The 15,935-nt window shown below is 39.6% G+C and overlaps 1 protein-coding gene and 1 long non-coding RNA gene across 6 annotated transcripts in view; one reads left to right on the forward strand and one right to left on the reverse strand.

Annotated features, from left to right (window-relative positions):
• The window catches only part of map7d1a (MAP7 domain containing 1a), a 40,405-nt gene that overhangs the window by 14,662 nt on the left and 9,808 nt on the right, over positions 1-15,935 (forward strand). For 2 of the 5 annotated variants that reach the window (XM_018699901.2, XM_018699902.2), the window contains exons 3-11: positions 3,078-3,146; positions 3,907-3,927; positions 7,275-7,438; positions 7,753-7,864; positions 10,742-10,846; positions 12,182-12,304; positions 12,797-12,942; positions 13,312-13,442; positions 14,663-14,898. In XM_018699901.2, coding sequence (XP_018555417.1) covers positions 3,078-3,146; positions 3,907-3,927; positions 7,275-7,438; positions 7,753-7,864; positions 10,742-10,846; positions 12,182-12,304; positions 12,797-12,942; positions 13,312-13,442; positions 14,663-14,898 — 1,107 coding nt within the window. The remainder of the gene's footprint in view (positions 1-3,077; positions 3,147-3,906; positions 3,928-7,274; positions 7,439-7,752; positions 7,865-10,741; positions 10,847-12,181; positions 12,305-12,796; positions 12,943-13,311; positions 13,443-14,662; positions 14,899-15,935) is intronic. The other 3 variants (XM_018699905.2, XM_018699903.2, XM_018699906.2) reach the window with 3 other exon arrangements.
• The window catches only part of LOC108899465 (uncharacterized), a 33,538-nt gene continuing 32,346 nt past the window's right edge, over positions 14,744-15,935 (reverse strand). The window contains exon 4 of the long non-coding RNA XR_001963555.2: positions 14,744-14,886. This is a non-coding gene — a long non-coding RNA (uncharacterized LOC108899465). The remainder of the gene's footprint in view (positions 14,887-15,935) is intronic.

Consider the following 15,935-nt stretch of genomic DNA (forward strand, 5'->3'; position numbering starts at 1 on the left):
CATGGAACAGAAGCTGGTATGTGAGAACATTGCAGCTTTGGGTTTGAAGATTTTCAGGCAGAATTAAATTAGTACTGAAAATATCTCTGTAAATAAGGACAAATGAGCTTTGTTGGTAAGTGGATAGCTAATGCTGATCACTGCCATGAGCTGGTCCCTAATGAGGGGTGGGCAGAGGAAACCTGAACAAGAATCCCATTTGAGTGAGTGATGCCAAGAAGGCATTTAGTTTGACCTGGCAGTTGCACCATAGCTGTATCCACAATACCACCACTTGAACTCTTTGCAGCCACTGGCTAATAGCATATGCAGACTCTAAAGAACATGTTTGAGGGTTTTTGGAGTGTAAGCTTCTTTATTCTTTATCCATTAATCCATTCACTGTGGTCAGGCCTTTATTTCCTTAGCATTAGGTGATGGGGATAAACCCTCCAAAGTCCCAAATTGCTCCCAAAACTATAATAACACAGTCAGTTTGGGTACCTTGTTATATTTGCCACATCAGTAACATTAAGACATTTATTGTATTCATTGTTTATTTGCCAAAGTCCGGTCTATTTTAGAGAAATATGTAGTGCATTCTTAAGTCCCTTGATTCCAAAAATGATCCATACTTCCCTTTTGTCCTTCAAGTTCCTTTTCGGCTTGTTCTGTAAAGCTCATTACTTGTGAGGTTTTGCACCACCCAGAGGGGTGCAATGAAGATAAAAAGCACTCTGTGGCTCATTAATTAGTAAAATGAAATGGTGAGGATTGTCCTTCAGTTGGGATCTGCTGCTTCTGGTTATGGTCTGCTCAGTTGTGTTTTGTCACATCTCAAACATTTTCCTGTGAAAGCAGTGATTTCCTTGTATCCACAAGAACCTTTTCAAGTGAAAGATGTCGAGGATTAGCCCCACTGTTATGACAGAGTAGGACAAGTCAGATTTTTTGAGAACTGTGAAGGAAACATATTTGTAAACACATCTTCTTTCTTGTTTTTTCTTGTGTGTCCAGTGACACACATAACATGATACAGTATACCCTGCACTGCTCCTTTTGTACCCCAAGTCAGAGGAACAAAATAACACAGAGCTGACATTTTGAGAGGATACCAGGGTGTGTGTGCACGGGTTGGAGCCCAGACACTGCACCTAGCAGTATTTTTCTGGGCCAGTCTGTTTTTGTCTCAGATGCTTTGTGCACATGACGTTATGATTAACATGGTGGTGGTGAGTTGCAAACAGCAGCACATCACACCGACCAAGAACATGCACACAGGCTTTCCATAGTCCTATAAATATCGAATTGGGTCAGAGGTTGTTCTTAGGGGGAGATTGTTTGGCAGATTGTTTTCGTGTTTATGATTCACACCTCCCCCCTATTAGATGTTTGATGTTGAACATCTGGTCTGTGAAGATTGAGGGGGATGATGTAGCATGAAGGATCAAGAAAGATCAAGACTGTGGTCTGTGTTTCCCCTGTGGTGGACAAGTTATTTATGGTAGCACACTCTATAGAAAAATATATATGATATTTAGTGTGGTAGCTGTTTTTTATCAGCTGCAGAAATAGAATGCATATAGGGGAAACATCCCTTAATTCCTAAAAAAGAAATGACGCACTGCAGGATTGCAGTCAAAAATTCAGTATTATCATGCTCAGCATTATTAAGTATCACAAAACAAGCTATTATTGCTATTTAGCTATTGTTAGTAAGTACTAAGAAAGCATGAATTAATGTGTTGTAATCATATTTGTGTTGTAAATATAGCTGTAACCATATGATTTATTTACCTAGTATCTTCTTGATTAATCAGTTAATGAGGTTTATAGAATGAATTGAATCATTGTAAATAATTTCCATTGGGATATTCTCTATGAAAGTAAAGTTTTCCCAGGAAGTAGCAGCAGTTATAATCAGAGGATGCAGTTTGAATTCTTGAAATGGCTCAGTTCAGTGTTTGCTTGCAGTGCTCTTCCCCTTGGCTTTTTTTAGAGTGGTTCCTCTGCGGTATTTGAAGGGAATGTTATGTTGTGTGAGCAGACATCAGAGATGTCACAGAGAGAAGAAATATATGTAAGTGTTCCCCTGTAGTCATAACATATCGCAGTCAAACATACACCCACATCCAGATGGCATTGAAGATTTAGTGAGTCTGCCACATGCTGCAGCTTTTATTTGGAGAAGATTAGCTTGCCTGATGAATTTATTTCAAACATTTGTTCTGTGTTCTTTTTTGTTTTTTTCTTTATCTTGAAAATATACCACACGTCAGCTCCAGCCATTTGTTGAGCATCAGTGTTGAAATGTTGACGTTGCCAGTTTCCTGTCTTTGTCTTGTGGCATGCATTTTTTTGGTGGCGACACTTCAAAGTTAAAAGCCTTTGCTGCACAGGCATGGCAGCAGTAAAGAAAAGAAAAGATTTACACATACATTTATGTTTATCAGAGGGCAGGTGCAGGTATCATTCAGAAAAATATCTATGTCACAAAACATACTGTACAATTAAAAGTACATAGCTTTAGTGCTTTGTTGACAATATACTATTACACATATTTTGAATGTTAATAAGACATATGCTCTGTTTGTATGTGTAAATGGATTTAACTGTGTAAAATTATCCCTGCTAATTCCAGCTAAAGTAAACTTGACTAACCAGCTATTCATAAGAACTGTTCTTTGTTCATTTATGTGGAAGTATGTCTTGAATCTCACTCTGTGAGGTACTGTGCCAAAAATGCTTAATTATTGAAATGTGTTAAAAACAGTGTTGGTCTGGCAGATCAAATGGTATTTACAAGTGTTTTGACCAGCTAGGAAATATAGTGACACTGAATGTTTACTGACCATTTGTTTTATTTCTTTCTAGGAAAATTCTGTCATTATAACAATCGCACATTTGCATGTTTTTGTTAGCATATTATCACCCAACCCTGCAGACACATAAAGTAATGTCAAAATTTCTCACATTTATAAATAAATGCAATGTGACTAAGGGCTGAATGGATTGGACTTATATAAGTTTGTAAAATGAGATCTTTACACATTCTAACCTGATTTTTCTCCTTTCTCGCCTGTCCATTCTCATCTCAGACATCATGAAGTCAGAGGAGAGGCAGAAGCTTGCCAAGGAGCGGAGAGAGGAAAAGGCCAAATATCTGGGTAAGTGGAGACAAGGGGTGGGAGGATATGCCCTTTACACAGGAAGAGAGTGCCCCCTAGTGTCAGGGCGAAAGAGGTTGTTGTGTGTCTGTGGTTGTGCTGTTACTGGGTTGGCTGAAGGATACAGATGGCATGCACATGTAGCACAGAAACTTGGAGAGGATAAAAGAGTAGTTTGGGCTTCTGCACAGACATCAACAAAAGCCAAACCACCATTTTACCACAGACAAGTGAGCATTCATCTTCTGCATGCACGCTGAAATACTCATGAACAATATTAAAACGTCTGCTTATTGTATGTTGTTTGACTTATTGCTTTTGCACACCACTGCCCTAAATGTATGTATGTTAACACAATTTCAATTAAATGGAGATTTTCCTCACACTGACAAAATCCTGTAAGCTTTTTGCAGTGTGATAAATATCTCACATGACTGTGCTTTATTTGAAATTTGCTCCATGCAACAGCACTGAGTCATCTTAGTCAGCACAGAACCTTCTTCTGCAACTTATCCTACACTTAAGGAGATGCAGTTTGATTAAATGGTGCAAAATGTCCTCAGTGCCTTTCACTTGGGCCTCACATCAAATGACACAGCTGTACTTTCTGTGTCAGTTGATATTACATCTCTTTGCCCAAGTCTTTATTTTTTGTTTAACACATGGCTGTCACATTATCACCCGGCTACGTGCTGGTTGTGCACTGCTTTGCATGATTGACAGTTCCCTCTGTCTTCTCTCTCACCCCTTCCTCCTGCAGAAGAGCTCAGTAAGCTACAAGGTAAGCCACTCGCCTATGTGTATGTGGTGGTGATGGTGGTGGTGAGGCCTGTTTTTGATTCTGTGTCATGTGGATGTCTCAACAGGTGTCTCTTAACTAGTTTTAACTGGAGCTGGGCAATACACCAAAACCTTTCTTGCCATATGGCTTTGAAAACCATCCTCTAAATAAAGACAACACCATTGTTAATTTTCTTTGATAGTAATACTAATAAGCAAATTCAAAATATGAGCTTTAAGAGAAAATAGCAGACTTGTTATTAGGTAGATCTGACTGAAAGAAAAAAATATATTTTAAAGCTTAAAAAAGTTTTTTCATTAAGTAAATACTATATATTCATCCATTAACTATACTGCTTATCCAGTGAGGGCTGGGGGGTTTGGACCAAGCCCAGTTGACACTGGGCAAGAGGTGGGTATACCTTGGATAGGTATATCACATGGCTGACATACAGAGATAATTAACTATTCATTCTCACATTTACACCTAAGGGCAATTTAGAGTTGCCAGTTAACCTAACTTGCTTGTCTTTGGACTGTCACAGGAAGCCAGAGGAAAACATAAAAGCCCCTGTTCAAACTGGGAACCTTTTTGCCGTGAGGTGATAGTGCTAACTATATATAGAAAAGTTAAAATATTTTAGTTTTGGTCATATTGCCCAGCCCTAGTGTGCCATTCATTTAATCTTCATGGTGCTCCTTGTTTTAAAATTGTGGTTGTTTTGTTTTTTTATTTATCAGAAATTTCCACTAATTGAAAGCTTTTCCTTCTCTCCAAACATGATCAATATATCTTTCACAAAAATTCATGTAGCAATAGACTGATCATGTAACCAGTCATGTGAATAAATGTTATTAGTGTTTATAAACAGTAGGACTGTGGCTGACTATGTGTTCAGTCTTGTTCACATAGAGAAAGATGTAGTGTAACCTGAGTTTGAACTTTGTTTCCACTGCAAATGCCACAGAATTCTTTGGATTTTGTATTTAAAGATAACATGTTTGAACCACATGCCACAAAACCACTATGATTACCATCCTACTGGAGAAATTGGAGGTTTTAGAAATGCTTGCAGCCAGATTTATCTTGGCTGTGAATTTAGATCTAAACAACCTTATATTTCCAAACAGAAATCACACAGTTCATAATTTCAAAATATGTAAATTAATGTTCATTTTTTAAGATACAGAGTTTAATGGTAGCCTCGGACAGAAATACTCCTAAAAATTATGTAGACTTTGCAGCTCAAATATTGGTGAAACAGACTCAATTTCATTACAGCTTGAAGACATTTGATAAACATTTTTTCAATCATATTTAGACACTGAATACAGAATAAATACAAATAAAATCCAGAAAGAATTCGTAATCTTAATATATGTCCTCTCATGATGCATGTTTCTTTTAAACTAGTCGTTATCATACTTTCAGTAATGCCACGTTGTCTAATCCAACTGTGTGTTCGACAGCAGTAAGATGACTTTGACGAACTTGATAGCGTGGATCAGTCTAATTGGGTGATCACTGGGGCATGCCAGATGGTACGGGTCTGATCTAATACTCTCATTCAGACTTGGATAAAAGATTAGATCCTGTCAAAGCTTGTGTTTACAATATCAGCTTAAAAGAGATCTTGGTCAGGAAGACTTAGCTTATCTAGTAGCTAGTAGTATTTCTACTATAGAAGCAAGTAGGAGGCATATTCTTGCTTCTCTCTCTCTTTGGATTCATGTTATTTTTAAGTGAAGCTGTGGGAGAGTTGCATCAGAGAATTGCCTGCAACTGCACAGAAGATACTCTCCTTGCCTTGTCTGTCTTTGGTGGGAGGGTATGAATACTTTATGTGCCAGGGTTACAGCAGCCCTCTGTTTATGATTATTTAACGAACTATAGCAGGTCCCAGTGGTACTTGTCAACACTGATCACTGTCAGCAGGGAGTTGAGGTGAATTTTAAAGCAATGTCAGCTTAAGTTATTCAGAATCAGACATCTGTTTATCATTCCAAGCCCTGAAATAGATTCATGAATGACTGATGTTTATTGGCTCTCCAAGAAATCTGACAATTGTGTAAATTATGAGCTGAGAGCACTCAGACTTACTCTTCATAGCATTGTGTAACCATGAAGCCCCCAGCCAATTTCCAGCTAATTTTCCTTACTGAAACCAGCACCTGTAGTCTGGAAAACCATTACAAAACACTGTTGCTGAATGAGTCCAATTCAAATATTCAGTCAGCTTGTGTCCTACTGTCACACACTTGATTTGCCTGGAAAAAGTGCGTGCAGCTATGTTATAATAAACGTGTGACTTAAAGATTTCCCTCGTGAAGAGGGAGGAAATGCTATGGATGTGGAAAACTGTGATCTATCTTAGGAAGCCTTTAACATTGCATATGTGGGTGGGTGAAGCAGTTTTCTCCCCCCTCTGCTCTCATCACAGCACAACGGGCGTATTATGAAGCTGTTTCCACTGTGCATCACACAGCACTGTCCCTTAAAGCTTTGTATCGCTGGATAGTAAAGATGTGACCTCTCTCAAATCGAGGCCATCAAGCTGTGATGAGCTGAGATACGCACTGCAGCAGATATTCTCTTTGCCGCAAGGTGCTGGCAAGCAGTGCCTTGGTATAACTCAGCTTTTTGTTTCCCCCTTTGGATAAAGCTGAACTGTGTGTCTCCCAATAAATTTTAACCCCGCTAGCCTCCAGCATTTCTGCAATGATCCATCACCATAATCTGAAATCCACAACCAGTTGCTTTTGTTGCATCAAGTGCTCGAGCGGACTAAACCTTGCAGAGGCTGATTCTTCATGGAGGTTTTACTTTGTAGTTTAAAGAAATATGGCAAGTTGTGTACACACAGTAAGGCAGCTGCAAAAGGCTGAATGGCTCAGGGACAAGGAGACGATTTCCATATCAAAGTGTGTGGTTTATTGAAGCTGACATGCAGGCTTGATGCGATTAGTGTGGTATAAAAGTGTCACTTCGGAAGAATTGTATCTGTCTAACTTCGCATTATGCACTACTTTGTGGAAAAGTCAAGTAATTTAATTTATTTTCCAAACACAAAAGGGGATTGAGGTGAAGGGCAACATATTTCTTTCAAGGACAGCTTTAGATTTGAAGTAAACTTCAGAGTGGCTTGACTCTGGATATTTTCTTCAAGCTTCAAATAGGATTTTTCTTGAAACCCTATCAAACAGTTGTGTGTCAAATAGCAGCTCTAAACAGATATCATACTACTCTTTCAAGACATAACTGATAACAGACTTTCAAAGAACTTCTTAAAAACAGGACTTATTTGGTAAAATCTTACTCTCCTGACCATGTCCTCTCTCCCATCTTAGCTGCCAAAAAGACCCAGTGGTTGGAGAAGGAGGAGAAGGCAAGGCAGCTGAGGGAGCAGCAGCTGGAGGAGCGCCGCAGGAAGCTCGAAGAGCAGCGGATTAAAGCTGAAAAACGGCGAGCTGCCCTGGAAGAGCGACAGAAGCAGAAACTGGTGAAGAATAAAGTATGTTTGAACAAGACCATGGGCTTTATTGGAAAAAAAATTCTATTCAATAGATGATGCTGTAGTACTTGTAGGTAGTAGAGGTAAAAAGATGCCAGTTACAAGTACTTCTTTGATACCTTGAGGAGAAATGTTACTACCCATCTTGATTAGAATAGAAGCTGAACAGGGTCAGTTGCACTTGACAAGCCATGCGGGGTACCTGAATCCAGGCTTTTCTGCTGAAGGATGTACTGTGTCACCCTGTCCTGCATTTTGCCCTTGAGGTATTTGGCAGTGCAAAACACTGATATGTTTTCTTGTATCCTTTCCAGGAACGCTATGAGGCAGCCATCCACAGGTCAACCAAGAAGACATGGGCAGAAATCCGCCAGCAAAGATGGTCATGGGCTGGTGCGCTAAGCCAGAACTCCAGCCAGAAAGAGAGTGAGTATACTGTCCAACCTGGATACACATCCTCATGAAATCACACTGGATGAGAGGGACTCATTTCTTATAATCACTGAAGAATGACTGCTTCATAAAGCTAATATGAAGCAGTTTTTGCAAACTACCTTGCTGAAATATGGTATTAGTGCAGTGTACGGTCTTTTATTGGCTATAGATTTTGTCTTTTTAGGTTTTTATTCATCATTACTGACGCTCGAGTTCAGTGCTATTGAGCCAGTCAGTCCATTAAAGGAAATTATGTAGCATCAGACTGCTGTCTTGCAGCTCACTATTTTCACTGAAGATCCAGCCATATTTTCATAGAAACACCATTTATGTCAGAAGCAGACTTGACAGTAATTTCTCTTCAGTAATTGAACTGCCACAGCTGTCTAAGGTCTTTACAGATGCTTCTTTTTTCCCCTTTGAAAGGAGATTAGGCTTGTCCATCGGCTGTGCTGTCTCAGATTTGTAAAGGACAAATTTCTAATAACGATTTCCATTATTTATTAATCTTTTATTTTTTCAATAATCATTTTGTATGTAAAATGATTATTGAAAAAATAAATTTCCCAAATTTGCCAGAGCCCAATGTGATGTCTTCACATTGCTTGTTTTTGTCTTTAATTTCTCATCATATGAAACTGGGAAAACCAGAAGATACTCACATTTGATTAAGCTTTAGCTTAAACTAGCAAATGTTTGGCACAGTTAATCAGTTACCAAGAAATGTATTTTTTACAACTGAACTATTTAGGCAGATCTGAGGCAGTGCAGCCTGAAATTACTGCATTATCACCTCAATCAGGTGAATTACAAAAAAATATATTTTGCGGTCTGCTTTTTAATCCCAACAGTGAAACAGATGGCTTAGTTAGGCGCACAGTATTTTATGCCGTTGTCACTGCTGGGGTTGGTGCATAATGTTGCCAGGAGCACAGTCAGGAATGCTACCCATACAAATCTGGACAGCACTGGAGTGCTTTGTGTTGTTGTATTTTAATCCTGTGTGCCTTTGCTGCATCAATCACATTCCTCTAACTTAACACACCACTCTCTCTGATGTGCTACTGCAGCCCTGTCCTTACATACTGTTTGCCTCTTAAACATTACTTCAGGCTCATTAGCCCCTTATCATGACCAGACTGTATCGATCTCACAAAGTGAAAATGTATTCAGCTGCTTTACTGCAACAGCTGCAGTAAGCAGGCTTCTATCGACTGGCAGCAAAACTGAATATGTTGTCTGATAATGCTTAATTTAAATTGATAAATCACACTCCAACAGCCAGTGAGATCAGAGTCTGCATTGGCTGCAGAGACTAGGTAATACTGTAGAAAAGATGTGTTAACAGTGCTGCTTGATATATGCCTCTGTCCCTTTGTCCAATCCTCCCGATTTGGAGCTCTAAATCTGAAGAGTCCCTAGTTCCATCTCATGTCATGTAATCGCCTCTGCCATATGCCTGGGGAATTATTGACACTCAAATCAATCTCTCCTTTCCTTCCTCCCTCACCAGCCTGCCGTCTGTCAGATGATGAAATTAAACAAGCGTAAACAGGCTGCAGTGGAATGGCTGAGAGTTCATGATGTTATTAAGGAAATGCTACAAATTGCCCATCTTGGCCTCTGTCAAAAGAGCATGCTGTCTCAAGTCTACTAGCCTTGTGTATTTAACTGAAGATATTCATCTCTGCCTGCTGTAATACCTCCATTACTGTGATGTTCTCTGAATCATGTCTGACGACATTTGGGGAAAGAGTGTGTTCATTTGATTGCAGTGTATTAAGGGATCTAGATTCAGGAACTGATGCAAGTCTTGACATGGATGGTTTGCGGATTTAAAATTTTGCTCTTTTTCTGAAGTGCCAGTTAACTTTATGAACCTTGAATTGAGTATGTGCTTCCCTGCAGTTGCTTTCCATCACTTGTTTAGTTGTTATGGTTATTTTGAGTTGTATTTCACTGGGTGACCGTGATGGCTTGAAAAGGTGGTTTGTATTGGTTCTTCCTCAGTATATTTAACTTGATACTTGGAATTGGTATTGTTGTGAGGCAGGCATTAACCTTAAAGGGTCATTTCACACTTATCACAAAAAGCCACCATATCATCTGTCTTACCTCTATGGAATTAAGTTTACTGTGCTCACTGAATCAAAACATGACATTTAAAATATTCATTAGCCACATGTTCTTCCAGATAAATGTCCCTGTTACCCTGAATAATCCATAGACCTCACTGCCAGCAGGTTTTAGTAGAACTACGTCTCTACCAAAGAAATGGTGCCAGTGGAAACTGTTAACAGTGCGTTGTGTGGATTAACCAGAGTAATAGGGACACAGTTGCTGAAAAGGGATGTTGTTGACGAACATTTTAAAGGTCATTTTTCAGTGTTTTAATCTTGATGTTTTTATTGTCTTGTGGATGACTAGGTAACGTGTTTTTACATGTGTGTCTGAAATGCCAAATATGACAAGAGGTTACTAAGAAATATTTTGTAATTTGGGTGCAGTGACCCTTTAAGAACAGTAATAACATAAGATATCATTTTTGAAACTCATGTTATGTGTCATAGATGCCTGCCTACACATCTAAAGGCTAGTTAAAGTGAACAGATGTTGTGTTGCGTATGTATTGTGTATGTTACTATGAAGCAGTGGATGTTATGATACACATGGTAAGGATGCAGGAATTTGATAATGGTGGTTGCTCACATTACAAATAACATCAGTGTAGTTGCCTTTACAGTGAGTGGGTATATGTTTGTAGAGGTATCATTTGAGCGTAACACATGACGCCACAGAAGTTCCCCTTCTTCCTCTCAAGCATGTGACCTGTGTGAACATCTATGTGGCGCTCTCTTGGCTTCTTAGGCAGATGCTCTGTGTCAACGGTCAACCTACCCAAACACGTGGACTCTGTTATTAACAAGCGACTCTCCAAGTCCTCCGCCACGCTCTGGAACTCCCCCAGCAGAAGTAAGGCAACATCTGGAATGCCCCCATCTCGTTAAATGTGTCTATCACTCTGCCACTGCCAACACCTCCAAACCCGTCCATCATTGTCCTCTATTTTTTCAGTTACCTCTTCCCCTTTCTGATTTCAGTCCCTCTCCTGTGCTTGATGGTTGACAGCTGACCCATTTCCATCTTCCAAAATCGAGTTTCTTTTATGTTTTTACTCTCCAGAATTTGGGCCGGGGCTTTGTTTGACATGCTCTGCATGCTCATATTTTAATGTGGGTTATGTACAGTGCTCATATTTTGTTCTGTTGTCTTTTACTATCCTTTGGTTGGTTCATTGTTGGGTAATGGCCATTTCATCCCTGGTGTGTTTGCACAGTCCGATGGATCCTTTTGTGTTCATTTTCATCACAACGTGCTGGATGGGAAGTCTTTCTATGTCTTAAATGTTTTATTGATTTATTGATATGGAGGTGGGTGTGATATATAGTACACATATTGCTTGAATCAACTCTGTGTCTTTGAATCAACCTTTCTTTATGCTTAAGGTGAAGGCACCTCTAATTTTTTAGATCTTAAGTTAACCAGGTCACGTTGTACTCCTGCAAAGGAGGAGAAACTTTGGGGGGAAAAAAAAGTTGGTGAGTGAGTCAGTGAGTCAGCATTTTTTAGGAGATAATTTATTCTGAACCCTCCCTGGAGCAGGTGCTGTTCTTGTGTGCTGCTGGGAAAAATAGATGGGTAACTACTTTATCCCTCTTGTCACTCTCTTTTCTTCCCCCACACACACTTCACACACTCTCTCACCACTACACAACCATGTGAAGGTTAAATGTAACATCTTTCTTGTGTTACATCTTTCTCTCCCAAATACTGATTCTGATACTGAGTCTCCACTAGTCGTCTTCTCTGCCTATGTGCTCAAGGCTGTGGTTATAAATAACTGACTCACTGTCTAGACAAGCATTTGAAATAACTCTCTCTCTTGGGTGGTACCCGTACAGCCCAACGTTAAAGCAGACACATTTACTGGGCTCATTTTCCACCTCCCTTCCTCTCATAATCTTTTTGGGTGGCACTGAGGTGTCTTATTGGGATTTTGTATATTTGATCAGGTCTGTATGGATTGTAGACATATGCTACATGTGAGCCATAACCTGAGAAACTGACTCTTTTCTTTTCCTTTTTGGTAAAAAATTTTACACTTCAATTTCAGTGCTATATTTTGGTAATGAAGATGAGAGATTTCAAAGGTGTCTAAATTCCTCTAATACTTCAGGTTTGACCACAGTTTGGGGCTGATATAAAATATTTGATTTGGATTAACTAATGTTTTTTTCCTACCTGCAGCCCGCAACCTTGCACTGAGTCCATGGGAGAGCAGTATAGTTGACCGGCTGATGACACCAACGCTGTCGTTCCTTGCCAGAAGCCGCAGTGCTGCCAGTGTCCTCAGCAATGGCAAAGATGGTCGTAAGTTGAAAAAACATCAGTTTAATATCTTTCTCACAATACATACTATCGTGGTCTGTAGGTCAAAACACAAAGACACTTCACAAAACACAATATTTCAAAAGAACCTTTGTGTCCATACTGCAGAACAAGTTGAGGTTGAGGCTAATATGCGTCTGTGTGCTGGTGACAAGTGATTCTGCCTTATAAACGATGGAGATGATGTTAGACTGGACACCGACCAGCCAGTTGAGAATTTTTTTTAGGAACATTATACCTCCAGTGGTGTTACAACAGCAAGTTACAAAGTAATATGCTGTTGTAACATGTAGCTAAGGTACTACATTCAGTCATACTTTGCAAATAAAAAAACAACTAGCATGAAAGTATCTTTTTTTGGCAGTCAAACCTTTATTGCAAAGATAGAGATTGTGTTGCCTGAGATGCTGTCTTTTTTTAAATGTTGTTTTGACCTTCAAATATGCTTTAATTTTTTGTCATCTTCCTCTTCAGACTCTCCCCTCTGCCCCCGTTCAGCATCAGCCAGTCCCCTCACCCTGTGCGCCCACCAGCCCCACCACCGCTGCGCAGACCGCTGGAGGGTGACGTCCAGCACACCAGACATCACCCAGCGCCAACACAGACGGAGCTCCACACCCGTATGTCTGCCTAACTAGCTCTTGCCCTGCTGTTAAATGTGTCTAACATAGTCTCCACTCACAGCCAAGTGTAGTTAACTGTCTTCAGAAAATTACAGCAGAGCCAGAAAGGCAAGAGACTAATAATAAGTAAGCCCTTTTCCAGAATACAAGTGTAGCTAACAGCCATGAAATCTACAACAGCTGATTCTGTTTTCACAATTGGTTTTTACCATTCATCTGACCCTGACTGAAAATTTAATGGTGAGAGTGCTGGATTGTTGTTGAGAAACTATTACTAACTAATTATTATGCTTAAATGTTATTTTTTACATTCGTAAGGAATGATTGAATTTATGGTTACCCTTTTCTCATCCTTTTGTCAAACAGATGGATAAGAACAAGAAAGAAAAGAGAGACAAAGAACGGGAGAATGAGAAGGAGAAAAGTGCCCTCACAAAGGAGAAAGTGCTCAAGAAGAGACAGTCTCTACCGAGTATGAGACACAGACCTGATCCAAGGTAAGAAAATTTTTTTTTAATTCAGGTCATTTTAAAGTCTGTTTAATGATGTAATCACAACATAGTGAAAGCAGTCAGTTAATCAGATAAAAAATGAATCCACAGCTTTTTTGATAATGTGTAGTCATAATCATTTCAGCAATATTTGTGAAGAGAATTTTTTTTATAGCAATTTAAATTAGAAATCTTTGGCATTTTATTTTGGGATATTTTAATTGGCATTTCTTGCATTTTATATACAGTATATAACAATCAATTGTGAACATAATGGCCAGATCAATAAATAATGAAAATAATCATCAATTGCAGCCTTAAATCACAGAGGCCTGCGTTGAACATGTACAGCTGACTGTACCCCAGGAACCATTTCAATAATTTGTTCAACTTCAAATATTTCTACAGACATGGTCACTAAAACAGTATTCAAAAGTGTATTAAATGTGTTCATCCCATAAAACATAAATTGGTGCTAGACCAATGAAACAATGAAAGATAGAAAATTGAAGGTCTGCATGCTGTAGTGGCCTTAGATGCAGTTTTAATGAGACATCCACTGTGACGTTCTGAGCTGCATACTCTGCAGAAGTGGATATCTCATTAAAACTGCATCTAAGGCAGCTACAGTGTACAGACCTTCATTTTTCTTTCTCACTGAAACAACACTGGAAACAAGACTGACCCTATATACCCTTTGCCCACAGTTTGTTTTCTGGTCAGCGACTAGGTTAGCCAGGGTGATCATGTTTACATCTGTGTCGCACAGACTGCATATTTGATGTGCTGTTTGAGCCTAGACATTGAGTGAAAGATCCCAGGACAAGAGGTTGTTTCCTCTCTTATCCCCAGGCCACAGAAATAAATGACATCCATGACAGAAGGGACGAAACAGGAGAAAAAAAATCTTCAGTTCTTTTGACTTAACAAAAAGGCACCAGAGAGCTTTGCAGAGCTGTCAGGCCTAGAGGAATAAACGTCTTCTTCAGCACAATGGATGCTTCCCCTCCATGTTGCTGGGAAGCTGACCGATAATGCACTTTAAGATGATGCAATGTTTGAGTGTTTTGCCTGGTGTGAACCTGTTTGCGGAGGTCAGGTTTCTTCTGGATACGTATCATTTTAAACAAACATTTCAGCCCAGGTCTACAATAATAATGTGTCCAACATGGTGCAAAGTAATAGAGAATCATTACATTTTTCTGCTCTATTTTCCTTTCTTCCAGTCCCAGTCCTTTATCAAGACAACGGCCATCATCCCCAGCCACGCCCAAGGGCAGAACTGCCTCCCCCAGCCCCGCTGCCTCCCCGAAGCCGCCATCAACCCGTGGGAGCCCATCGACTCCTAAGTGCCGGCCCAAGAGAGCCAGGACCCCTGCCAGAATAGACCACCGAACCTCCTCTCCCATCCCCATTGAAAGAGTGAAGGAGTCTCAGAGGTCTGCCACCCCTGAAAGAAAGAGTGAGTACAAAAGAATATGACGGTAGTGAATGGTAGTCAATGCTCCGCCATCAGTTATAACTTGCTGCTCATAGTTATGGTAAAGTCAGATTAAGTAAAATTAACTCCTTGTCTACAGCAAGACAAACATGTACAACAGCAATTACTCATTCTTAAATCTTAAAAACAAGCATTTTTTGACCATGGGAATAGAGTTTGACAACATATTCACAAGGTCCACTGACTACTTTTTTCCAGACTACATCTCAGTGTTTACTTAGTTGTCATGGAGTTTGCTGAGTTGTCATCACATGAACACTGGTCGACCACCTGTTATTAGTTGTCTGAAGTTTTGATATGTAGGTCACATGATAACAACTGAGCCGTATCCATCCACTGATTTACAACCATGAGAAAGGCCTGGAAAAGCTTAAGATCATTTTCTCAAGTTTTCTATAGCAGTGTACAACGCAATAATTGAGACTCTGCATTTGGTTACCACTTTGACCCACTGTCCTATTTTCACAATCATAAGATAGAGAACATGAGATTTTGGGTAGCAACCCAGAGAAGCTGAGTCATACTGTATATTTATCATTTTGCTGCATACCCAGAGAATTATTCACTGTCTGCCTCTGCCTTTTCTTGTCATTGGCCAGTAGAATGGATCTAATGGAAAAAGTGAATGAGCTTCTGGAAAATCTGTATTTCTTTCAAAGTGCAGTAGTTAAAGATTACCATCAGGCTTAATTAGGCATGAAAACAAAGGGAGCTTATTGAGAAAGCCACACACAGCTCCATGGTCTGTGTCTTCTCACACTCAGCACTAAGAGGCTGCACTAATCATCCTTAATTATGTAATTACCAAGTTATTAGGCTGAAGCTACGGCTGTTTACAATTTCCAGTTGCAGAGGACAGAACGTTTCACAGTGCATGCAAAAGAAAAAGTTTGAATGTGTTATTAACAACGATTGATAGGCAGCCCTTTGAGAAAGCACCACTTTAAAAGTCATTACTTGCAGAGAAACAAATATTCACATTAAAGGCTGAGTAATGT

The sequence above is a fragment of the Lates calcarifer genome, linkage group LG15 (assembly GCF_001640805.2).
Source record: "Lates calcarifer isolate ASB-BC8 linkage group LG15, TLL_Latcal_v3, whole genome shotgun sequence".
Taxonomy (NCBI): Eukaryota; Metazoa; Chordata; class Actinopteri; family Centropomidae; genus Lates; species Lates calcarifer.